Source organism: Sinocyclocheilus grahami, unplaced genomic scaffold (genome assembly GCF_001515645.1).
Source record: "Sinocyclocheilus grahami isolate Dianchi unplaced genomic scaffold, SAMN03320097.WGS_v1.1 scaffold30.1, whole genome shotgun sequence".
Taxonomy (NCBI): Eukaryota; Metazoa; Chordata; class Actinopteri; order Cypriniformes; family Cyprinidae; genus Sinocyclocheilus; species Sinocyclocheilus grahami.
In genome coordinates this window covers 1,759,482-1,772,370 of record NW_015505209.1, presented here as the reverse complement: position 1 = coordinate 1,772,370, position 12,889 = coordinate 1,759,482, and the positions used below count along the sequence as shown (strand labels likewise).

Here is a 12,889-nt window from a genome sequence, read left to right as displayed (position 1 = left end):
GTCACACACACACACACATATATATATATATATATAAATGTTTAATATATTATATAAAAAAATATGATGTTGTATATTAATATTGTGGTTTAATAATTTTATATTATATAAAATTACATTTAAATTATATGAAATTTTATAATACATAATGCTTAATGTATTGAATTAATTTTAAAATTATATTTATGCAAAATTACGTATACACAAATAAAAAATTACAAATATGATTTTAAATAGTACAGTATTACAGATAAAATTAAAATGAAATTTTATGTATATGATTTTAAATATTACAATACATGTAAAAGTAAATAGTATATTTTAAATGTTACATTATGATTTTAAATATTACAATGTTACAAATAAAATATTAAATGAACTTTAAAAATTAATGAAAAGGTAAATGTTTTCAAATAAAAAAGAAATTAAACAAAATAACAGTAATCTGACATAAAAAAACGTGTGAGTGTGTGTATATATATATATATATATATATATATACTGTATAGATAAAAATAGAGTTTATTTTTAGTATGACAATATTTTGATGTTTATGAACATCTTTTTATACTGAAGCTTTATTTTACTTATTTATATTCATTTCTCATATTTCTCATATCATATTCACTCCTCACCTCAACTTTTTCAACCACTTGTTTCCCGAAGGAGCAGACCTTTGTGGAGCAGGTAATGGTCATGTTCTCTGCGCTCTCGTACTGACTGGTTACGCCGTAAAATGCCCCAGAATCCTCCAGGATGTTACAGTTGAGGTCGGCCTGCGGACACACCAGATAAAAGCTCAGTGACGATGAGAGAAAACACTGACAAAAGCAAATGTGTTGAATTCCACCCCAGGGTTTGCATACAGCTGGGTAAACGAATGAGTCATTTGTCAGATGCTCATAAATAAAAGGTGCTTCATGTTAACAGTGAACTCTTTGGGTACTATAGAGCCTCATGTCATGTTCATCAAGACCACACACACCTACAGTCACTTTTTTTCTTTTACAGTTGCATTTAATGGAACTTTTTTGGAAAGTTTTTTTTAAAACAGTAAGTACACCATCAGAGACTGATGAGAAACAATTTTTTTTGCAGTCTCAGATTTCAAGGCTATGAAATATGATTATAAAACCCTATAATCAAAAACCCTGTACCCTGCTGCTGTCCTAAAAACACCCATTAGTAAAAGATAAACAAGGCCACCATCCAAAACTAGTCTCTAATGCAAGAGTGTAATGAGTGTTTGTGTCTGAATGTGGTGGTCTGCTCGGCTCGTGCGCGCAGAGCGGCAGCTGTTCAAATAAAGGCTCCCTATCAAAGCCAGCATCATCAGTATTAGAGTTTCTGGATTAAATACACCACTGCTGGCTTTAACACAGCACTTTAATCAAACCAGTTCAGCTGCCTGGATTCAAACTCATGCAGGTGATTAGTGCTCGACCCATGCTGTTCTTCTGAAATCTACACAACGCTTCTTCAGCACTTTTATGTCGTAGGAGATTATTTTTCAAGTGTCTTTTATGTATAGATTTTACCCAGCTTTTCAGTCTTGACCTATAAAAAGCCATCATTACAATATATATATATATATATATTAAATTTAAGTTAAAGTTAATTGTAGTGTTTATTTAAAGATAAATATTAAAAATGCTAAATACAATTTAAAGTGTATGATTAAAGCTTATATTTAATATAAAAATGATTTTTAAAATAAATTCAAAACTGTCCATACTTAAAGAAAAAACTATCTTATTAGTGATTAATATTTAAAGTTTTATATTTGACAATATTTGAAAAATTGTAATAGTTAATTTTATTGTATGAATAATTAATAGTAATATTATAAATATTAAATTTTTTAAATAAACCCCAAAACACTCATATTTATAATTAGCTATCAAACTGTTAAGTTTTAGCTAAGATATTTTTTAATTTAAACCTTTTTTTTTTAAAGTTTATTAAATGTTTTATTAACAATTAAAATTGTTTTAAAATTTACATAAAAAAGCCTAAGGTGAACATGTGTATAAAAATTAAAGAAATTAATTATGAATTATAATAGGAATTACCCTTATCCCAGACCTATAAAAGCCATCATAAAAATTATGTTTAAATGAAAGTTTGTATTAGAATTACAATGAAATATTAACATTTATAATTTATAAATATTAATATATTTAAAAAATGTAGGTTTGTGATTTGTAATATATTTATTTTTAGTTAAGGCAAAGCCAAATGTGCCCCTACTCAAAAAGGCACCTCTATTAATATTTATTAAAAAAATGAAGTTTTATATTGAAAATTCTGTATTTTAATATAAAAAGTATTTATATTAAATATTAATAATTATATTAAAAGGCCAAAAGTTCAAATAAAGTTTGTACAAAACTGCTGAATTAATTATGAATTATTATATTAATTCATGATTTACTCATTTTAAAGCATATTGCATATAAATATATTCACAAAATATCTCACTACAATGCAATAACGCCACTGTGTAAATTACAGAACTATGAAAAACTGGGGAAAAGTGCAGGGAAAAGAAGGAAATGTGATTGGAAAATGATTCAAACAATTTGTATTGTTTTCATGAGCACCACAGGTCAATGTGCTAACAGCTACTCAAACTCAAATGCTGAAGACTCACCCAGAACTTGACCAGGAAGAAGGCGTTCTGAGGTCCTTTTCCAAACAGCTCCTTCAGCCCGCCCTTCTTCTCAGGAAATTTGTCGTAGATTTGACGTATGTCCACTGTCTCCAGGAGCGCGTCGTTGTACGAATGATTCGTCTGGCCGATGTGCACAAACAGATGCTTGTTGTACTGCAGAAAGAGATGTAATTAGATCATTGCAACTAACATGCTCTTATTTTGCGCAAGAATAACTAGGTAATATGTTGCCTGGGCAACATGATTTTTTTATATAATTTATGGTTTTCAATGAGTTCAAATGCCATTCCCAAATGTTGTTTGTGTGAGTAACGAAGCATTGCAGATTGCATTTGTGAGGCATTTCAGGTACGTTCTGAACCTCTTCCCCAAAGCTGAATGTTTGTGTGACCGGACGACTGTATTGAGAACGCAACTCGTTCTGCGTATAGCTACGAACGCAAGATTAATAGCCGCTGTCTCGCCAGACCAGAGGGACAAGCATTTCATAGAGATGCTGCCAACATGATCCATTACAGGGGTCTGCTTTAACACGGACACAAGGCATTCTGGTAACCTGCCGGTCACAACAACTTCTTCCCGGATCTCTGTTTTGTCTTCATTGCCTTGACTGTAGTCAGATCAGTGCTTAAAGACACTTAATTTGAAGAGAGTGAGTCCCACTTCTGGATGAGTCCTGGATCATAAGAAGCATGTTCGGAAGTGTTTAGCAGAAAAGATCTGGTTTAGCTTAGCGCTTCATTTGATTTTTTTGACTCTGAATGAGTTCGGTGGAGATTTGAGGTTGTGAAGATTTCCATTATTATCAGTGGATCAGGAAAAACGCAGGATGTGACCTCGGTCATCATGACCATCTCTAATAAGAGCGCACTGCCCTGCAGCTGCTGTCAGTAGATTTGCATTTCTCTAAAGCATCGCACAAGGTCCATGATCCAAGGCTAAATGCTAAATCATCTCACCAACACCAACAATATGCAAATAAAATCATGCAATACTACTAACATTGATCCTTTCATTTAGATTCAAAGTACTTCATAATCAACATAATCTGTTAATAAGTCTGATTAAGTTATAAATATTATTACCCAGGTAAAATTGTATTTATGCAATAAATTAAATTAATAAAAATGCATTTTTTGTATTATTTACTATATTAATATTTCTTACATATACTTTATAACATTTATTATAAAGATGCAAAATATTATATGTTTTTTTATTATATATATATATATAATATAAATACAACCTTATTTTATAATGTTTATAAAGTAATAAAAATTGCAGAGCTGCTGTAAAAACTGTAGGTGTTTAGTAGTGGCGCTGTGGCTCTGCGGCTGCTAAAGCAGGTCAAGGCTGCTCTTCTCTGCAGTGGTTGTGGGTATGTGTGCTGACTCACTGAATCTGGGTCCCGCTGATGCTCCAGGAAGGAGGAGAACTCCACCAGCCGCAGCTTGGAGGTGCTGATGGAGCGGCCGTGCCACGCCGGCACTGCGGCTGTCAGGGGTGTGGGGGACTCGTAAGCTACACACAAACACAGCATTGCTAAACATAAGTAATGTATTAAAGCAATAAGACGAAAGCAATTAAGAGTAACTTAGAAGAAATATACTGTCATTTTTAAGTTAATAATTCTTACACCTTCTTACATTAAATTATATAATATTAAATTATATAACATAATAGTATACATTTACTTATATATTATAATATTATTAAATATAAGATAGTATAATATACCTTTTACTAATATAATATACAAACTTATATTGACTAATATACATTTTATATTAATTGAATAATTTAAAAACATTTTTCATCAAGTAATGCACTTATATTCTCTTTATTATATCATGTTATTATAACAAAACTATAATAATTTGGTAGTTTTACCATATGTATATGTAAGGCTGTCAGTCGATTAAAAATTTGAATCTAATTAATTACATGATGTTTCGATTAATCTAATTATTCGCAAATTACATTTGGCTTTGAAAATACCCACAAAAGATTATTTAAAGCTATTTTTGTGTTAAATGAGAAAGTATTAAGTAGACATTACAAATAGTAGCTTTAGAAAGAAACATTTTATTTGATTCAACATAAAATAATTTATTACACAAACATCTCTCAAATGGAAAGTCACCGGTAGCCAAAACAGCTTTATTACCAACAATCTTCAAAATACCTTCTTTTATGTTCCACAAAAGTAAGTCATTATGTCATAATTTACTCAAACTGTACTTTATCGAGGTTATGTTGCTTGGAATATGGTTCCCATAAATATACGAAAGAGTAACTACATTACATTTCGAAGAAAATGTGAAGATTTGCTTCTAAATATGCAGATGTATATTTTAACTGCTGCTACTGCTGAGATGTATAGTTTTGTGATGTGATAAGTGAAATTGTATTCTTGTTCGTTTTTATTTATTTATAAGACTGTTGGTCTTGGAGTGATTTGTGGACCCTAGGAAGACTAGCAACCACTTTGTGGAAGCTAATGGGGATCCAAATAAACAATAAACAATTTACTCAAACCTGAATGACTTAAATTTTTGGGGTGAACTCTCCTTTTATAGTTTTTTCCCCCCCTTTTTTATTTTGAATGAAATATAATACAATAATACTCAAATAAGAAATTAAAACTGCCAGCAGGTGGCGATAATTGTCTTTATGAGTCTTTCGTTCATTCAATTCGTGCAAACGGCTGATTCATTCAGGAATTCACTAAACGGCTCACTTTATGAAAGGGCCTTTGAATCATTGGTTCACACCATTTGTTGGCAAAACTGAGCAAAAACATACAATATTGTGTTTAAAATATAAAACAATGTTAACGTCTTAATTACTGAACTGTTGTATAAAAACATTTGCGCTCGTGGTATTCGGACATAAGCATCACTAGTGCGACATTGCTCTCGCTGCTCGTGTGATCGTCGTGTGCTGATGAGAGACAAAACATTTTTGGAACATTTTTGCCCCAATATCTTGAATTTAAGGGCATAACTGCACTTATGGAATTGTTGCCCTGCATCATATTTGTCTTTTTTTCTATTATTATTAATGCTCAAAAATCAAGAACAGTACACAAAAAAATAATACAACCATCAACATAAAAATTATAAACAACAACAAAAAAATAAGTACAAATAAATAAAGAAGAAGAAGAAGAAAAAAGGGGGGTGTTTAATACATTACAAACTGAAAAAAAATGTAATTAAAGATAGGAAATGCATCATATTTGTCAACAACTATGAAATGTAAGATGATGTACAGGTCTGGGGGCGGGGCCAGTGCGTTAACTGCGTTCAAATATTTTAATTGCGTTATTTTTTTATAACTAATTAATTAAGTTAACATGTTAAACTAACAGCCCTTAATATACATGAATAAACAACAAACAAAAAGTAGCTGTTTTAATTCAAAGCAACAGCTTTGAGCGGCTCATCCAAGCAAATATAAGAACCAGAATTTTTCTTTTAAAAATATACAAAATCTAAGCAGGTTTATGCAAACTTACACATTCATAAAAGTATCAAAGGCATCTGTTAACTATGAATATACACACCTGCGATGGCTGTGGCCGTCTGGATGGGGTAATTCTGCTGTGCGAACGGCTTCACACTGAGGTGATTATCACAAGGTGAGGTGATTATCACAAGGTGTCATTTTTAATTCACAAGTTGTTGTACACGTTTTAATATGTACAAACTCAGCCGTGTATATTCAAGTTAGTTAAGTCATATACACTTACTCTTGTGAGGAACCAGGCTGCCCTGTTGACACTTGCCAAATCTAGAAAAGGAGTAAAATGTATTGCAGTGTTATAGTGTAAAACAATACAGATGCATGGGACACTAATGGTTTTAAAGCAGTCTGGGGTGTCTCTTACCCCTGTCGCCCCAGGCAAGGTGGCTCGAGGGAGTCCTGCGAGCCCCAGCCGGCTGTGGATGGCCGTGGCCGAGACGATCTGCGCTGAAGACATGGCCGCCATCCTGTTGATCACATCATTCTTCACGGTCTGGTCCTTCAACGAAACACACAACAGAGAAGATTTAGCTCCTGCTCTGTTATTTGCTATAAAACCTCATTTATTTTATAAGATGAAATCAAATCTAACCCTGGCTCAAGGGCAAATTAATTTGTCTCGTTAAGACCTGACACTGTGAAAAAGCAGATAAGGCTCATTTAAACTGCTCTACCATACAAGCTAAATGGGCAAATAGTTTTGCCATTGACCTTTGATTCTGAAAGTGTAATGTATTAAAAATGAATAAACTGAAGAACTTCAAAACTTAAACAGTTTTATGTAAGCACTGAGTACCGCATATAGCATACGTGAGGAACTCAAAGCTTTAAAAAAGGAAATTCAATTCAGCACAGAGAGATTTATGAGTCACAGATACTACATGTGAATTACTTTCAGTCTATGTATACTTTAGACCAGCAATATCCCTCAAGTGTTGCCATAACTAGATTTGTTAAAGGTTTGTGAGTTTCCAGAATGCACGCCATGTTAATTAGGTTGTTAGTTTTTGACTTTATACTTTTTGTTGTGTGGTTATTTACTTTTCATGCTTATTGACAAACTTATGTGAATAAACAGGCCTTGTGTGAAGAATGTGAGCTCTGCTTTTGTAAGAAATGCGGTATAAATGCAAGCAGTCAGCTGCGGCACATGAAAGCAGCAGTCAGTCAGACTGTCTGATAAATGTGTTGCACTGTGGTCAAGCAGGCTGACAAGTACTGGAGCGCATATGCTTAAAGAAGAGCCTTTTGTATCATCACAGACGCTGCCAAATAAAATGAGTAACCAATCCTGTTCGCCCTCTTTCTCCCTTGGAAAAAGCACCAAAATAAATAAGGAACAAAAGAGAAAAACTAAACAGGTTTTGTCAGTGGACTGTCATTTGCTGTTTAAACCACCAGATGCCACAGCTGCTCAAAAGCACGATCCTTTGACATCTCCTCAGGTCAGCCAATGACAACATCAGCATCTACACACCACTATACATTATGTTGTATATGACGATTTAGAATTATTGTTATTTTAATACAATATTAAAGTGTTGCTTTTTAAAAAGAAATTAACACTTTTATTCAGCAAAGGTGCCTTATTCTTTTTTTAAGTGACAGCACAGACATTTATAATGATACAAATAAATGTTGTTCTTTTGATCTTTCTAGAATAGAATAATTCTGAAAAAAATGAAGGCTCATGTGACACTGAAGACTGGAGTAATGAAGCTGAAAATACAGCTTTGCATCACAGGAATAAATTACATTTTAAAATGTATTTAAATAGAAAGGAGGTATTTCAAATTATAATAATATTCAACAATATAACTGTTTTATGCACCCCCTCCGAGCATAAGAGACTTCATTTTTATTAAAAAAAAAATTGAACGGTAGTGTATATATAATCAATACCAGTGACCTGAACCTCTATGTAGACAAGTCTACAAATTTTAGGCAGGTACTCACAAACTGAATAATGTCTGAAGGAGGCACATCTGCTTTGATTTTCAAACCACATTGTAAATCGTGTGACTGTCCTTGAGCAACTTTACTCAAGTCAACCCGTCTATCACACATTAAATATTTCGGTGTGCATGCGATGCCTTTCCAAAACAAACACTTTTGTGCAAAACAGGAAGGAAACGGACAAACATGCAGAAGAAAAGAAGTTAGACAGTTGACTGCATACTAAGCAGGCTAGTCACAAGCAGGAAATCTAGGCTACAGACAGTCAAACAGCAAGGCACTCGTACACACACAAACACACACAGTTCAGTACAGATATGGCCTGAGAAACTACACACATACACACACAGGCTGTGTCAAACACAAGATTGGCATGTACCTTTAGCTTGGAGTGAAATTCTCTGGATTTCCTCCGAGCAAGAACCTGGATATGACTGGAGACCTGGTCACACACACACACACACACACACACACACACAAACACAAAAATAGCATTTTGTAACCATGGAGATGAAAGGCCCCCTGCCATTAGCCACAAAAACATGCACTTTAATTTCAAACAGAACGTCCAACACAACCTTTCACATTATTTGTTCAGCAACAAGAAAGAAAGTGATCAGCTATTTAATTAGTTCAAAATTCAGTTTTTAAGTCAAACGGACTTTACGGTAAATTTGTAAAGCTTTGCACTGAATTGAGAGCACAAAGCAACAGGTGTCCATTCAGTGAAGAGCGCTTTGGTAACTAGGGAAGGCAGTAAGCCAGCCAGACAACGTTTGGATGAAGCCATAAACAAAGTCTGGCTCGTCACAATGTGAGTTTACTGGAAACAGCCTCTATAAGCAGCATTATTTCTTTCATGTCACACTCAGAACTTGAAGCAGCTCTGCTAACCTGTTTTCTCGTCCGTGTCTTTCCCGTTCTGAGTTTGATGTATCTGGCGATTAATTCATTTCGACCTGTAAGAGAGAAAAAAAGATATACCTGTTATTATATAACCTTTATTTACATTTTTAAACAAATTATTTCAGTGACTTCACACTGATTCATTGTTCTGCTTTAGTTTGCTGCAAAACTTTAGTATTTAAGGTTACACCAGTATACCAATATTTACGACTATAAATGTATATTAAATACACAGACACATGAAGAATTAGCTGAACTATTATACAACCCAAACTAGGTCTGTCAATTGATAAAAGCTTTTAATTTTCCAGATTAATTGTTTTTATATATAATAACCACAATTAAAGGCTTACATGAAATTTATGTATATGAAATTTTATTGATTATTCAAATACAATATTGTGGCAGACGAGTAAATCGTTGAATAGACTAAAAGTGGCTCAGAAGTCAATATATTGTTATATTTTCATATAATTTAACATTAGCCTCAATGTCCTACAACTCACAGTGATTAATATTCAATAAAATGTTAAGTTAAATTTTATAAAATTAACATTAAACAATGCAATTTAAATGATATGGCAGAGGCAAGGATTATCAGTGCATACCTTTATTGTCTATTCCTCATATATTAAATTAAATACTTGATTTAAAAAAATAATTAAGCGTAGTAAATTAACATTGATATAGCAAAATTATCATGTAACATTAGTCAATCACTGGCCTTCAATGCACCAAAATTAAATTAAATTATTATTTTAGGTTAAATTTAATTAGTTCATTTTAAAAAATGATTAATTGCACTAAATTAACATTAAAAATGCAATTTAAATGATATGGCAGAGGCAAAGATTATCAGTGCATAACAACTTTATTGTTTATTCTTCATATAATAAATAGTTGATTTAAAAAAATAATTAATCATAGTAAATTAACATTGATATGGGAAGATTATCAGTGTAACATTAGCCAGTCACTGGCTTACAACCCACAGTAAATTAAATTAAATTAATTATAAAAAATTTTAAAAAATGCAATTTAAATAATATGGCAGAGGCAAAGATTATCAGCGCATAACAACTTTATTGTCTGTTCCTCATATAATACTATGATACTGAAAGAACACTGGAAAGATGGAGCTATGAAAGTATAATGTGAATATGAACTACCGAGCTTATAGTGCTTTTAGAAGCTTGACAGTCTCTAGTCACAATGAATTTTCATTATATGGAAAACAGCAGTGTGAACCTTCCTCAAAACATCTTTTGTGTTTCATGGAAAAAAGGAATGTCATGAAGGTGAGTAGATGATTTCATTTTGAACTAGTCCTTTAAAGGGGTCATATGATGCTGCTAAAAAGAACATTATTTGTGTATTTTGCATCATATGACCCCTTTAAGGACAATATCTGACGGTCAGCCAACAAACAGCGTCAGGGTATTTTCTCCAGCTAGCCTTTACCCAACGTGCCTGCAGTGTAATCTCTTCTAACCCAGACCTGGGCCTCCCTATTCTTCCAAACACAAACACAAACACAAACACAAACACAAACACAAACACAAACACAAACACACACACACACACACACACACACACACACACACACACACACACACACACACACTCTCTCTCTCTCTCTCTCTCTCTCACACACAAACACACACACACGCTCTGTGCGTTCACAATGCGGGCATTCATGCACACTCCGCTCTCAGATCAAAGACACTCCAAACGGCCAGCTGTAAGCATGCTTACTGCTGCATAATTCATTCTTTTCAGTCACTTGAAAACATGCTCAGCTGGACTTGGCAAACCTGCAAAACAACCTCCAGAGAGAAAGGGGACTTACAGGGACAGAGAAAGAGAGAGCCTGTCGACGAGTGCTGAGTTTTGAGAGTCTCCCCTGTGGAGTTTGGTTGACAAACCAAAGCATAAACTGATCAAAGAGACTAGCTGACTCTCAACAAGAGTTCAGATAAACAACACCATCATCACAGAATTACTGAATGACAGCTACAGCTGATTATTACTCAACACTCCCTGGTGATAATATGAGATACTATAAAATAATAATGAAAGAAAAGATCAATATAAATATATATTTGCATGTATGTATGTGTTATAAAATTATATTTCTTTAATTCTCTCTCTCTATACACACACACAAACACACTCACAGTATGTTATTTATTTCATTTTATTTTTTATGAACACAAAAGGGAAATGCATATATACATTTTAATTACATATTACATATAAATGATATTAATATTATAACTAATATAAAAATATATTAATCAAAATAATGAATGAATAATAATAATCATTATTATTATTAACAATAATAAATAATAATATATTAATGTTAATAATTAATATTAATATTACAATAGTAATTATATAATATATAAATAACATACATATATACAATATTTTTACATTATATAATACATATAGTATATTAATACATTAATATTACACTAATTGTATATATTTAAAGTATATTTTATATTATATATGGTAATGTTTTATTATATTTTACATTAATTATATGTAACTATAATATATAAATTATAATTAATGTATAAATTATAACATTCAAGTGTATATACTTAAACGTTTTATTATATATATTACATATATTACTATTAAAATCATATATATATATATATGTGTGTGTGTGTGTGTGTGTGTGTGTGTCACACAGATACATTGTTTTCATTCAAATCAAAGCGTAAACATCAAATCCGCGTGACACAGCTGACACAGAATAGCATACGCTGAACGTAAAGTTCAGTGGATGTTCTCCAAAATGGCACCAGGGTGACGCGGAGGAGACGAATTGCTGAATAAGTCGTTATTTTTGTTTTCTTTGTGTACAAAAAGTATTCTCGTAGCTTTGTCAAATTACGGTTGAACCCCTGATGTCACATTAATTATTTTACTTATCTCCTTTCTACGTTTCTGGACCTTGATCGTGGTAATTACATTGCTGTCTATGGGAGGTTCAGAGAGCTGTCAGAATTCATAAAAAATATCTTAATTTGTGTTCTGAAGATGAACAGAGGTCTCACGGGTTTAGAACAACATGAGGGTGAGTAATTAATGACAGAATTTTAATTTTTGGGTGAACTAACCTTTTAAACAGTCCATTCATGCTCGAAAATCCTCCAATGTGGCCGAATTAAAACAGTTCTGCAAAGAAGAGTGGGCCAAAATTCCTCCACAGCGATGTGAAAGACTCATTACCAGTTATCGCAAACGCTTGATTGCAGTTGTTGCTGCAAAGGGTGGCACAACCAGTTATTAGATTTAGGGGGCAATTACTTTTTCACGTAGTGCCAGGCAGGTTTGGACAGCTTTTTTCCCTTAATAAATGAAATCATTATTTAAAAACTGCATTTTGTATTTACTCGGGTTATCTTTGTGTAATATAAAAATTTGTTTGATGATCTGAATCATTCAAGTGTGACAAATATGCATAAATTAAAAAAACAGGAAAAGAGCAAAAAGTTTTTCACACCGCTGTATATATAAAATCTGTATATTAGATATTTATTACATATATTATATAATTAGCATTAATGAATTATATGATTAGATGAATTATTACGGATTATATGTAATTAAATAATGAATAATCTAACATACAGTGGGTACGGAAAGTATTCAGACCCCCTTACATTTTTCACTCTTTGTTATATTGCAGCCATTTGCTAAAATCATTTATGTTAATTATTTTTCCTCATTAATGTACACACAGCACCCCATATTGACAGAAAAACACAGAATTGTTGACATTTTTGCAGATTTATTAAAAAA

The 12,889-nt window shown here is 32.4% G+C and overlaps 1 protein-coding gene across 3 annotated transcripts in view; it reads right to left on the bottom strand.

Annotated features, from left to right (window-relative positions):
• The window catches only part of tead1a (TEA domain family member 1a), a 53,250-nt gene that overhangs the window by 3,443 nt on the left and 36,918 nt on the right, over nucleotides 1–12,889 (bottom strand). For all 3 annotated transcript variants that reach the window (XM_016258935.1, XM_016258929.1, XM_016258942.1), the window contains 8 exons: nucleotides 9,056–9,120; nucleotides 8,541–8,603; nucleotides 6,570–6,704; nucleotides 6,432–6,472; nucleotides 6,246–6,301; nucleotides 4,074–4,198; nucleotides 2,654–2,827; nucleotides 636–776 (listed from right to left, as the gene is read on the bottom strand). In XM_016258935.1, the coding sequence (XP_016114421.1) occupies nucleotides 636–776; nucleotides 2,654–2,827; nucleotides 4,074–4,198; nucleotides 6,246–6,301; nucleotides 6,432–6,472; nucleotides 6,570–6,704; nucleotides 8,541–8,603; nucleotides 9,056–9,120 (800 nt within the window). The remainder of the gene's footprint in view (nucleotides 1–635; nucleotides 777–2,653; nucleotides 2,828–4,073; nucleotides 4,199–6,245; nucleotides 6,302–6,431; nucleotides 6,473–6,569; nucleotides 6,705–8,540; nucleotides 8,604–9,055; nucleotides 9,121–12,889) is intronic.